The 12,942-nt window shown below is 29.5% G+C and overlaps 4 protein-coding genes across 4 annotated transcripts; 1 reads left to right on the top strand and 3 right to left on the bottom strand. All coding sequences in view use genetic code 12, as the record gives it.

Moving 5' to 3' along the window:
• Positions 1-98: 98 nt before the first annotated feature.
• On the top strand, positions 99-386 carry KGF55_002676 (uncharacterized protein; the record flags this gene model as incomplete). Its single annotated transcript, XM_051757385.1, has 1 exon — positions 99-386. The coding sequence occupies one exon, from the start codon at positions 99-101 to the stop codon at positions 384-386; it is 288 nt and encodes a 95-aa protein (XP_051614937.1).
• Positions 387-6,290: 5,904 nt separating this feature from the next.
• Positions 6,291-6,743, bottom strand: NTF2 (Ran GTPase-binding protein; the record flags this gene model as incomplete). The annotated part of the gene is made up of 2 exons (XM_051757384.1): positions 6,291-6,658; positions 6,737-6,743. 2 exons carry the CDS (start codon positions 6,741-6,743, stop codon positions 6,291-6,293), a joined length of 375 nt encoding a protein of 124 aa, XP_051614936.1.
• A 267-nt stretch (positions 6,744-7,010) lies between these two features.
• Positions 7,011-7,868, bottom strand: KGF55_002674 (transcription factor TFIIE subunit; the record flags this gene model as incomplete). Its single annotated transcript, XM_051757383.1, has 1 exon — positions 7,011-7,868. The coding sequence occupies one exon, from the start codon at positions 7,866-7,868 to the stop codon at positions 7,011-7,013; it is 858 nt and encodes a 285-aa protein (XP_051614935.1).
• A 742-nt stretch (positions 7,869-8,610) lies between these two features.
• Positions 8,611-11,058, bottom strand: KGF55_002673 (uncharacterized protein; the record flags this gene model as incomplete). Its single annotated transcript, XM_051757382.1, has 1 exon — positions 8,611-11,058. The coding sequence occupies one exon, from the start codon at positions 11,056-11,058 to the stop codon at positions 8,611-8,613; it is 2,448 nt and encodes an 815-aa protein (XP_051614934.1).
• Positions 11,059-12,942: the final 1,884 nt, after the last annotated feature.

Raw genomic sequence — 12,942 nt, 5'->3', positions numbered from 1 at the left:
TATTTGCAATTGTGGGAGGCAATAAGAAATTTACTAACGGAATAGCTGCAACTGATTATATTGATGATATGTAAAAATCAAGAGGTGTTGCTGATAACATGAAATCAGTTGGAGCTCCTGTTAATACAAGTCTGAACATGGAATCCGGTGAACAATTGAAAATATTAGAACCTAAGGAAGTTATGAAATTTAGAAGTCTTGTGGTAAAATTGTTATTTTTAACTAATACAGTTAGGCTTGATTTAGCATATGCTGTGAATCAAGTATCACGTGATTTAAGTCAACCTAAGCAAGATGAAGCTGCTGCCAAACATGTTATTAGTACATTATTGGAATTAAATATTCACCTTCCAGGTTTAATTTATTGGTTAGTTTTTGTGATCTAATTTGGTCTGATAATAAGAATACAAGTTTATCCACAGAAGGTTATATATTGTAATATAATAATGGTCCATTAACATGGAGGACCAACAAACAAAAAGAAGTTGCTCAATCAACACCTGAAGCAGAATACTACAAATCAAGGTCTCCCGCAAATGAACATTTGTGGCGAAGTAGTTTATTTGAAGAAATCAAAATAAAATTGGATGATATAACTATCTATTGTGACAATGACTATTGGATAATGTAATTATAGATTAATTGCAGAGTCGTTGTCACAATAAATTAGTTATATTATCTACTTTTATTTTGAATTCTTAATACAACAAACCACTTAGCCACAAAAATTAAACATACCCAGAAGTAAAATCATTTTTGAAAAAGTCATGTTGGAAAATGATTTAATCTTCTTCTCATGGAACAAATGAAATGAAAGATGATACTAAAACAAAAGGAATGGCAACGTTGGTACATAATAAGCTTACAACTGGTAAATTCCTCTATGCTTAGTATAGCGATGAAATATTCCATATCAATCGACTGGACAGGAGACAAACATGACATAATATATAATTACATCACTGTACAGCTCTATATTGACTTTATATCATCCAATTTGAATACAGAATTGAGATATAGCAAACGTACCTGTGTGAAACTCAACAAACAAAATTCTAAGGATACATAAAAACTCACCAGAATTATTACGTGAGGCTACAAATTAATTTGTTTAAAAAAAATAAACAAATGACTGTCGCTATACCAAACCAAATTTACCTGAAAATATAGTATATCGCATACAAAACGCTTCACAAAACAAATTAATGAATTATCTCATAAATCAAACGCAAAACGAGGTAAATCCAGACTGCATTCAATCACCGGAAGCAATAAAACAAAACTTCCAACAAGATAACAAAGAAAATAAAAAGAGAATGGTGCTTTCTATCCAGTAACATACGAATCTCTTGAATTTGCATGGGACGGAGTCAAATTATTGACAAAATCCCACTTGCATGCGAGCAACAGCCGACCAATTATCAAGCTAGACTAAGGACCTAAACGTCACAGCGTTGATAACTCATGCCTTAGGGTTTAAAATCTTAACACCAGGGAAACCAAACGCCAGTACAGTTATACAATCATGATGTGGCTGAAAAGACAAAATCATGTGAGAAGGAACGGTAAACATGAAAACGCTTTCGTGACGAATTAAAGAACAAAACATAAGAAGCCAACTTCTTTTAGAGCAAAACATACCTTTAACCCTTTTCATGTAAAAACAAAATACCAGCCTCATACAAACTTCAACTCAGGGTAAATACGAGCATTCTCAATAATAAATAAACACAACAGAAATGTTATGGAACAAAATTTTTGAGCCACAAACTGAAAGTCTAGCGCTTTTCATTAACACTTCGTTATCGTAATGATATAGAAAGAAAGTAAAACAACCTTAAATTATAAAAGAGTAAAATTGCGCCGTATCTAACGCAATTTTCAGATACAAAAACTATTCATTCCTAACTTTACCTCCAACTAACTTAACGGTAGAAAAGAAAACATGTGCAAAATCCGAACCTGAGCTTTAACCAAAGAGAACAAGGGAGGGTTTCGGATTTTCTAAAAGCAAGTATTGATGTTACAAATCCCAAACACGTAAAAATTGGTAAGCTTTATACTTATAATGTGTCAGAAACAACATTATTACTAAATGTAAAATATAGTGCAAGTAATTAACCAACGACTCATGAAGCATTGCAATTACAGCGAAGAAACGTTTTTTAAACAAAAGAATGAAATTGGACATCTCTATCTTTATGTAACAAGTTCTAATGCAAAATTCCGCCGCAAACTATACCATATATACGATCAAAGTAGTTAAGTAATGCATAAACTTGTTTACCATCTAACTGAATTAAGTATCATGCTTTAAAAAATTCAATAAGTGACTCAATGATTATTCTTCCAACTTGTTTCACATCAATTCGGACTACAATTGACATGCTATTTTTATTTGCATAATGTAAATCAGATTTTTCGACGTAAATGGTCAACGTTGAATCATTTTACCTGAGTTCTTTATTGTTTTGTACGAGCAATAGTTCTGCTTAATGTCCTACATGATTTGGCCTGTAAAATAAATACATACTTTTGATTTTATTAAGAAAAAAGTATTACCTACCTGATACGTTTGTGAGGTATGAATTTATGAATTTCAGGCATGAACTTGACCCATGCCGAGTGTTCCAGTACTAAAATGTTTAATTGGAACATTTGTGAAGAGTTTTGGAGACATTTATTTCGGAATGACATGCATCAATTTGTATCTTGAAATTCCATTCGATTGCTCACAAAGTTTAGTATGTTTGATTTACCTAGTTTTGTTTATGCTCGTCCCTTAAATTGTTTGTGTATATTCGTTTTAAAATTTTGACTTAGCTGATCAGTTACATTTAATTTATCTGATCTGGTGACATTGTCAAGTTGAGCGTGATTTTTGTTGTTTGATATGTAGTCTAAGTTGTTGAAAACAATTCACAGGTTTGTTGCTGGGTTTCATATGATTTATATACTTGGAATCTCCAGTTCGATACGCTTAGTTTTGTTTTTTTGATACTGCTTTCATTTATTTTATATGCTTGAAATCATTGATTTGCTCGGTTTTGCTTTTTTGAAATGCTAGGTTTTGCTTTTTGATATGTTTGATTTCGTTTATTTGATATGCTAGGGTTTACTTTTTTGATATGCTGATTTCATTTATTTGATATGCTTGAAATCATTTATTTGATATGCTAATTCCGTTTGTTTGATATGTTTTATTCCCTTTATTTGATATGCTAGGTTTTGCTTTTTTGATATGCTGAATTCATTTGTTTGATATGCTTGGTTTTGTTTTTTTGATATGCCTGGTTTCATTTGTTTGATATGCTTGAATTCATTTTTTTGATATGCTAGATTTTGCTTTTTTGATATGCTGAATTCATTTGTTTGATATGCTACACGTTCTGTGCTTCCATTATTTGATTCAATCGTTTGATGTGCTGTCTCTCATAGACTCGATTCAATTGAAATTCTGGTTGTTCTATAGTATGGGTTTACTTTATTTGATGTGCTTAATTTCTGTCATTAAATATTCTGAGCTTTATTCTGTTTCGTGTGATAGATTGTTTTTGTTTGGCCGGTGAGCTTTTATTATCTGTTGGTACTTCTGATGAACTGTCTTCTATCTACTGGAATACGTTGCAATTTGCATGATATAATTCGATTATTTTTGCTCGAAGTACGATCCCATGTTCTGCTGAAAGGTGTAAAATGTCTGACAACTCTTCTGATTCACTTCTGGACATCAATATGTATACTAGTTGCTTCAACAAATATTCAACATTTGTCAGTAAGATTCAAAAAGATATTGTTGTAGCCACTCAGTTCGATAATTAGCGTGATTCTACTGGAGCATTCATTTATTGTTTCGACAAACCTATTATTGGTGAAAGTAGGCCAAATTAAACAGGTTGCATTTAGACAACCCATTTACTTAAAGTTACGGCTCCCGAATTCTGATTAACATATTTGTGATAGAGGCTTAATGCTTGAAAAAATGTTTACTACTTAATGCTACTTGTGTTACATGGGACATTTCCGAAATCAACCCATTAGGTGAATACCCCACCACTGCTTGTAGGAATTAATATCAAACAAGCATACTGAAAGTTCTTGAGTAGCAAATAGAATTTGCTATGTATAGTTGATGATATTTTTCATGTTTTTCTATGCATGATGCTACCACGTTATGTTTCAGAATCATAGAATTGTTGTTATAAGATGCTATTTTTCAATACAGCCCAGAAAAGCGATAGCAGTATGATCTTCATCTATGATGATTATGAATTGAGACTTAAAAAGAGCTGAGTGATTCAAGCTACAAATGAGAAATATAAAATAATTGAAGTTGAGTAAAACCTGTCAAGCAGCATATGTGCAGTTTTTATGTTTTACCACCTACGTGTTCAACAGAGTGATTCTAACTATGTTTGATTCCGCAAGCCGACTTCGCTGATATTCAAGTAACTCTAGAACATTTTTTCATTCTAGATTTTCAATAATCATATAAATGTTTTAAAACAACTCATTTCGTAGCAATGGATATCCTATTTAACTTTTAGGTCATCAGTTCATGACAACACGTAAATCAAATGATTCATTTTTGAAATGGGATCCTGCTCAAGTATCAACTTTTCCTCTGATGTTATTGTTTTCATTGTACAAACCATTATTATAATTTTACTATGATAGCCGTTCTAATTTTTGACTTTGAGACGAATTAATACTACAGCCAGTTTGCTTTTTTCCCGAGATAAAAGAATTACAACAGTAACAATCCTTGCAATAAATTTACATTAAGTCGGTTATTGTAATAATGATGTAATACAATATTGGTAATGGACCAAGAATTTCCCTAGGTGGCACTATAAGTATTCACAAGATGAAAATTTGTGGTATTCACTCTATCTCTATCTTAGAGCTATAGCATTTTGCATCAATAAGTCAATGAACTGACCTTTCTTCGATGGGTAGTGACCTTATCAAACTACTAAAACTCAGAAAGACGATAGTCTAATGTATTGTCTAACCACAAAACTTTGCAATTACGAGCAATTAATCTATTACTACCAACCATATTCAGTGAATGAGTGGAAAGGACGGCGTCTTCTTGGAAATCGCAAATCACTATGATAAGACAATAAAATTTGGCAAACGCTTATTAAAGAAGAACTTGTAATGTGTTCTGATGCTATTTGTCCATAATTTTTAAAATACATAGCTTGCTTTTAAGTGAAATCAAACTGATTCCAGATTCAATAATTTTTAAATTAGTTCACTCATACCAGAACTTGTACAAGATGCTTAATACCAAAATCCAATTTCTAAGTTGAGAAATTCTAGTGAATTTTAAAAGCATGTGGGATATCCAGAAACCTTTAAATGTTCAATAGTCACTGAGGATGTCTAGTTGGAAAAAAATTGTAGTTAAAATTATTCTGGCTAAGTAAAAGAACATGTATTTGACTCTAAAATTGTTGCAAAATTTCAATAATTTCAATGCCAAAAAATTAACAAGCATTAAAAAGTCGGGATTAACAAGGTTTATAATACTTCTCCAATGAGTAATAGTCAATCTCATAAGCTACTTCCTCATTTCAATAATTTGATTTTAAAAATAAGTTTGTATTTATGACTTATTGTTGCCTCAAAACAGTCCCACTCACAGCTCCACGGAAAAATAAAAAGTGCTGGTTTTCACGGTTCCACGAGAGATTGATCGATGAATTAACAACACTCGAAACTTGAATTAGTGCAACAGTATAGAAACAGATTGATAGATAATTTTTATGCAGCTGATGCATGTGATGATTCTTTCTTTAACTCACAAATATACCGCTCATTCAAATTAAAAACTCATTTTTAAAGATATCTTTGCGTCCACTTTCTGTATTTGTTCAAAAATTGTTTGAAATAGCTCTAAATGGCTCAATATAAGGCTCAATTAAAACTGTCATATTGAGGCAAAAGAAAGGTTGATATAAGATGGCTGAATTTTAAGAGGATTGAATTGGCTTATCGTTCAGCCGTACATTAACATTTTACATGCCAAACTCTTCAAATAAAAGGTTGTACGTACTTTGAGTTGATTGAAATATTATCAGAAGAATAGTGTTAGAGGTACGCGATAGTTTTAAATTCTTACTTGATGTTTATTACAATCGAACTTACGATTAAAGATTTAAAATAATTTGACCCTACTTCAATCTAAAATATTCATAAATATACGTTCATTTATTGAGATAACAATAGCTATTTTAATTTCTTTACGACAATGGCTCTAGCAATCCTTCTACTAAACAATTTTATGAATAATTTAATCTAAAAATATCATTAAAAACATAATATGAACCTCCATCAGGAATCAAATGAAAAACTTGGGAATATCTTTGAGCATTTTGTTCTTCATCAATTAATAATTCACCAGTAACCATTACTAAAATATCACCACTTGGTGAAGCTGGTTGTGCATCTAAAGTTGAAATTCTATGAGCTACTTTTTGAAATGGTAATGCTTGTAATTTTTCAACAATATCTCTTGCTCCTTGTAATTGAGAAGTTTCAAACGTTAACATTGATTCAGGTCTATATAAATTACCTAATTGTGATCTATCATTATCAAATTGATTGTAATAAAATTTGCAAAATTCTTCTGCAACTGAATTGAAGTCAGCTGTTTCATTGGTTAGTATATAATTCAAAAGTTCACAAACTCATGTTCAAACCTGTCCATTCAGGCATTAGTACATACTAGACATTGTAGGAACGTGTCTTAGTTCAAGGGTGGTTGTAGCCAATCTGTTAAAAATCGTAGAGTATCGTAAACAAAATTTATACTTACGAATATTTGTTCAAATTACACGACCCAAAGATCTCTTATATCTCTATCAATTATGAGAGACTAGACCTTGTTTTAAAACAGGATGAAAGAAAGAAGTTGGATCGCATTAATAATGCTGTTGAGAAAAGAGTTTTGTTTCTGATCATATTTTTTTCAATGCAATATCTATTAAACTAAAAATTCGTCACATTAGTTGAGAATAATCTTTCAAAATTCCCTTCATATGAGTATTAGTAATCTTACCACGTCTAGCTTTCTTTTGTTTCTTTTCTTGTTGTTGAGGTTTTTTATTAATTAATGAAGGATCAGCTCCAGTAGGTTTTAAACCTTGATCAATTAATGATTGATATAAAATATCTGGTTCAGGTAATTTTGTATCATTCCATTGTTTTTTAAATTCATCTGTTATTTCACCTATTTTACCACCAGCATTTGCCCATACTAATCTTGGAGCATTTTCTTTTTTATTTCTTAATACTAATATTTTATTTTCTTCTTCTAATTCATCTATTGCTGCTAAACATCCTGTCCATCCATCTTTTAATTCTTTTACTGATGTACCTTTAAAAGTAGTTTGTTTTCTTAAAAATTCTAATAAATCATCTGAATTTTTAATATTATGTAGTGATACATATGTGAAAGTATTATTACTACTATTAAATTTAACTCTATCAATCTCTTTTAATAACGGTAGTAGGGATCTTTGAACATCTATAGATAAATGATCTTGTAGTTTGTAAATGCTAACAGGTTGATCTTGTTCTTTGATAAATTCAACGGCTAAATGTAATTGAGTAGATAAATGAGCTCCATTCATCTCTTGAGTCGTAGGTATTCTTGGTCTTTTTCTTTCTGGAGTAGAATCTGTTGAAGTCGTCGATCGTTTGATAGTATTATTTGATGATTCATTATTACTTGGTTTATTTGGTGATTCATTTGATGGAGATGATGGTTTCACTATTGGTTTTCTTGCAACTGCCACTGAAGGACCACTTTTAATTTTGTTTTTAAAAGCAGATAATTGTGCTGATAAATTGGACATTGGTGACAGAACGTAGAATTATATGCAAGACTGTATATCAAAGATGAGTAACTTATGTATGGTTGAGTGGTTGAGGCTGACTGATTCAATGATCAATGAAACACTAGTATATGATACAAGTAAATACTTTTGAAGAATTCTATCTGAGATTAATATTTGACTTTTGTGTAACAATTTTGATAAATTTTAGACAACAACACTAAAAAAATCTTCAATGATTTACAGCTTCTTCTTCTTCTTCTTTTTCTTTTCTCAACCAAGATCAATTAAATCAAATTCACATTTCCAATTTCCGTTATCAAAGGTTTATCATATGTAATATTAGCATTAACAAAATAGAGCTAGTGATTTATGATGTAATCCAACGGTTAAAAAATTGGAAAATATAAAAAGAATTTTAGTATTTAATTGATCGAGATTAATTATTTGTGTTTTTTCAAGGAAGCAGTTTCTTGATTATAACCCCAGCTTTAAAACCATTGCGATTGGAGGTTGCCGCTAAGTTTTTTCACTTGGGTCTTGGCTGATCCATGAAATTGTGATGACCTGAAGTCTGGAACATTTTATTTTCACCCAATAGTGACGTCTACTAAAACAACAAGAAGTACTTGAGATTCGAGAAGATCACATCTTAAAGAGGAGAGTTAACTACAAGAAGTGGGGATATATGCAAATAACTTCATATATTGGGGTATACTAGAACTGATCAATCTATTTATAAGGTTGAATTTGATTTCTTTTCTTAAGCTAAATAATTTTCACCAAGTCTTCCTCTTCTATTTCTTTCTCTTATCATAAATTCTTCAAATGGTGTTTTTAATTCATTACAAATAATTTTTTTAGCTAATTTACAACCTTCTAAAGTATTAAAATTTAAAATTTTTGCCCATAATAAATTTTTATACATTCCTGAATCAGTTAAATCAATTATTAAATCTTGTTTATAGACTATTGGTTCAATTTTATTTTCTTCATCTTCATCTGAATCTGAATCTGATTCCGACTCATTATCCGATTGAAATTCATGATCTTTATCTTCTTCTCCATCATAATCATGTTTTCCAAATTTAGAAAATTCATCATTATCATAAAATCCATATGCTGTTAAATTATTTGATCTTTTAGTTAATAATTTTTTAAGAAATTTTTCAATTAATGTACGATTTAACCAAATCATTGAAGATAAATTTAAATATTTTAAACTACCAGATACATCAGCATCTATAGGTTGTTGTTGTTGATTCATATCATAATTATAAGATAAAACTCTTTTCCCATGATTTCTTGTAATTGCTCTTAAAACTTCAACTTCATCTAATTTTTTTAAATATGTATTATTAATTGATTTTAAATTTAAATCTGAAAGATAAACTTTTTTATCTCCTTTGTTTAAATATGAAATATCAGATAAAGTTTGTGGTAATGGAGGTAATAAACTATTATATTTTCTTATTGGTTTTGAAAATGTAGTTACTGAATAAATGGATGAAGAAGTTGAAACATTTGATGCATGAGGTTTAAAGGTGAAAAGATGATGACTATTGAAAATATTATTAACTTCTGAATTGACCAAATTATTAATTCCATCAAATTTCAGACAATTTTCAATTTTAGATAAAAGATCTTTTGGATAGTTATTCATTAGATCAAAATTTTGATATTTATGTATTGTTGACCTTGTGATTTCATAATCTGTGGATAATGATAAATTACCTAAGTTTAAACTAGTTACATTTGGACATAGATTAATCATATGTAAAATATACCCAATTGGAACATCTTTTGAAGTTGAGTAATTGAGTAAGAATTTATTGATATATGGATGAGGGGTTGAATACTTATCTGAACCGGATACAGCAGCATTTGGAGGAAGTTTTAAATATTCCAATCTTGGAGTTTTTCTTGTTTTAGGTCGACCACTATTGAAAGGTCTACTTCTTTTTCTTGATTTAAAATATTTGAAAGGTTTTGCAAATTTTTTTGATGAAGAAGATTTTTGAGATGAATTTGATTTAGAAGAAACAATCAGAACTTGAGAATTTGAAGCATTTGATCTAATTTTTGATAACGCATTTGGAGATGGATGATTTGTATAAAGTGGGTTGTTTTTAAATTTCCAATCTCTCCAACCTGCATAAACCTTATTTGATGGTGAAATTTCAGTTTCAATTGTATCAGTTTCTCCATTTGTTTCATTAATTTGACTTTCTTCAATTTCAGCATCTCCATCATATCCCGGTTTAATACCAGATAAATCAATCTTTTTCACAAATTGACCAATTTCAGAATTTAATCTTAAATAGGAAATAAATTGAGCAAATCTATAAGTTGAAGTAAATTCCAAATTTTCATAACAATAAGGTTTTGCCATATGATAAAACAATTTACATGTAAAAAGACAACTTTTATAATCACTCTTATCATCAACAAAATAGAAAATGTAATCCAATACTTCAATTGGTAAATTGATAATATTATCAACTGTAGGTTGTTTTGCGGTTCCCAATATAGTACTTGATCTTGAAATTGAACCAATAGTTGATGAATGTTGAATTGTATTGGCAATCAAATTACTATTACTTAATCTTAAAGAAATTGTTCTTCCAACATCATTCAATAAACTTCGATATTTCATTTTAAAAGGAGTTGATTGATTATTTCTATTATTATTTGCAAATAAAAAATTTGAAGTTGAACCGGATTTAATTGAAGAAGATGAAGATGCTGTGGAAGGTGGTAAGTCAGTCGTGTTAACATTGGAGCCACAGTCATGAAGCATATGACCATTTATATCATCCTCATTGTCTCTTTGGCTTGATTGATAACAATAGTTGGAATTTGCATTATTGAATCTTGATCTTGATAAGGGTCGTTGACTTTGTTGATGATTTTGTCTATTATATTGTGAATTATTACGATTTATATTGTCATTTGTAAAACTGTTGTTCTTATATTTATTGTTGTTGTTGTAATTATTCTTACTATTATTCTTATTTGATTGATTATCACCATTTAATAATAAAGGAGTAGATCTTCCTCCATTTCTAAAAATTGAATGTAAAAAATTTAAATCATTTTGACTCAAAGGTATTAATTGATGAGTTCTATAATCATATCTAGCATTTGGATTTAATAAAGATCGATAAGGTGGTAAATGATGGTGAAAATCAATAGACTCAGCTTTGATCATTAATTATTTTGTGTGTTGTGGTAAAGTATTTTTTGAATTGAATATTTGTGTGGGGAATAGGAGTAAAATTTGAATTGAATTGATATTTGTATAAATAATCGTGAAAAGTTATAAATGCAAATGGTGAATACAAAGTCTATAGTTGAAGATCGGTTATTGATTGTTGTGGTTGTTGAATGGTTGGTTGGTTGTTGTTGTTGTTGATAAAAAATTGTTGGTTGTAAAATATAAAGTTTTAAAATTGATAAGGAAAATAATTTATAATAAATAAATAATAGATTGAGTATTTAATATGTAAGTACTGTTATTAAGTTAATTACGAGGATGCAGCAATTTAAAACACTTTTTATTATAATATACTTGAGTATTTGTTGTTATTGATTCTTTAAAATTTAATTTGAAAAATTGAAAAATAATAGAAGGAATAGAACAAGACTTGTCAAAATTGATAAATTAAATTAACTCAATTGTAGTGTGAGGTTTATTGATACAGCATGTTTAAAATTTCTTTTCATATCGTAGGAGTTTCAAGAAAATTGACAATTCCTACAGTCGAGAAAAAATAATTCTTTCTACAAGAAAAGAGGGTAAGGCAAGGCGTTGATACTAAGCTATAGAAAATCCAGTGATTGACTTGCCATTTGTATCTCAATTTCCTTACAATATATTTGGTAGATTATTCCATTATTCAACATTACTAACAAACACAAATAGGGGTTTTAATTCAAAGCAAAAAAAAAAATTATTAATTATTATAAATTCAAGATTTTCGAGGCAGAATATGAGACCTTGCGTCGAGACATGCTGGCTAAATTGCATATTAAATTGTCATATTCAAAATTACAACGATAAAACACATTTTTCCTTACAACATCTATCTATTTTTTAACGATGTTTGAATGTTTCAAGGATTAGGGTGAAGCTTGAAAAATCGTACAAAAGATCTTTTGATAAACACAAAATGAAAAAATTTAAATTTAGAGTTTAGTATCTTTAGGTGCGGCTTCGATCTAAGCCTCACGAGAGAAATTGCCTTAAATTAAATTCATATTTCTATTGTACTCAGGATAATCATAATATTATTTTTTTATATCATCCCACATCTTCTTCAACTTTAATTATAAAGTTATTTATTTCTCCGTAGGATTGAGAATTTTGTTCTTGTTCTCAATTCTTTTTAAGATATTTCATGAGATATAGGGTAAGATCTCCTAAACATTACTTTCGGATTTAAGATTTAGATCGAGATCTCCTCTATGGAGATATTTATTATTGTATACAGCAAGTTGATTTCGTTGATCAAAAGTTTATTACTTTAGGAATAATAGAGAAACAAAATTGTACATTAAAGCTTAGACCGAATTATACGGAATTTCAATTTCAAGTTTATTTACAACTTATTCTATTTTAAAAGAAGCTGTTAAGAAATTTATTTTCAAATTGCCATGAAATACAAATAATATTATGTGGCAAATTGACACAGACAAGCCCCCATTCTGTCTATTTTTAGGTTTTTGATTCTACGTATTTCAAAATTATTAGTAGTTTCACCATTATTCGAGCTTAACCATAAATTGAATCCGAACGTAGAGGTTTTTAATTAACTTCCGCCAAGACTACATCTGAAACAAATAGCCTCAAACGTTTTTATGAAGTAGTTTTAGTTGAAGCAGGTACGAAAGAACTATAAATTTAGGTAAAACCGGTTCATTTTAAATTAAAAAATTGTAGAATTGTGCAGCACTCCAAAAATATATGTGAAGCAAATAAAGCAATTACTTTATGAAGAATCTAGAGCTTTAAATTTGAAGTGACTAGAATTCAATAGATTTTAAAACATGAGGGGGGACTCTGAATTCAAAGAATTAACTTATCATGGGTTAG

This window comes from Candida pseudojiufengensis (assembly GCF_024610245.1).
Source record: "Candida pseudojiufengensis strain CBS 10847 chromosome Unknown scaffold5, whole genome shotgun sequence".
Lineage (NCBI taxonomy): Eukaryota > Fungi > Ascomycota > Pichiomycetes > Serinales > Debaryomycetaceae > Lodderomyces > Lodderomyces pseudojiufengensis.
This window is presented reverse-complemented; position numbering and strand designations above follow the sequence as displayed.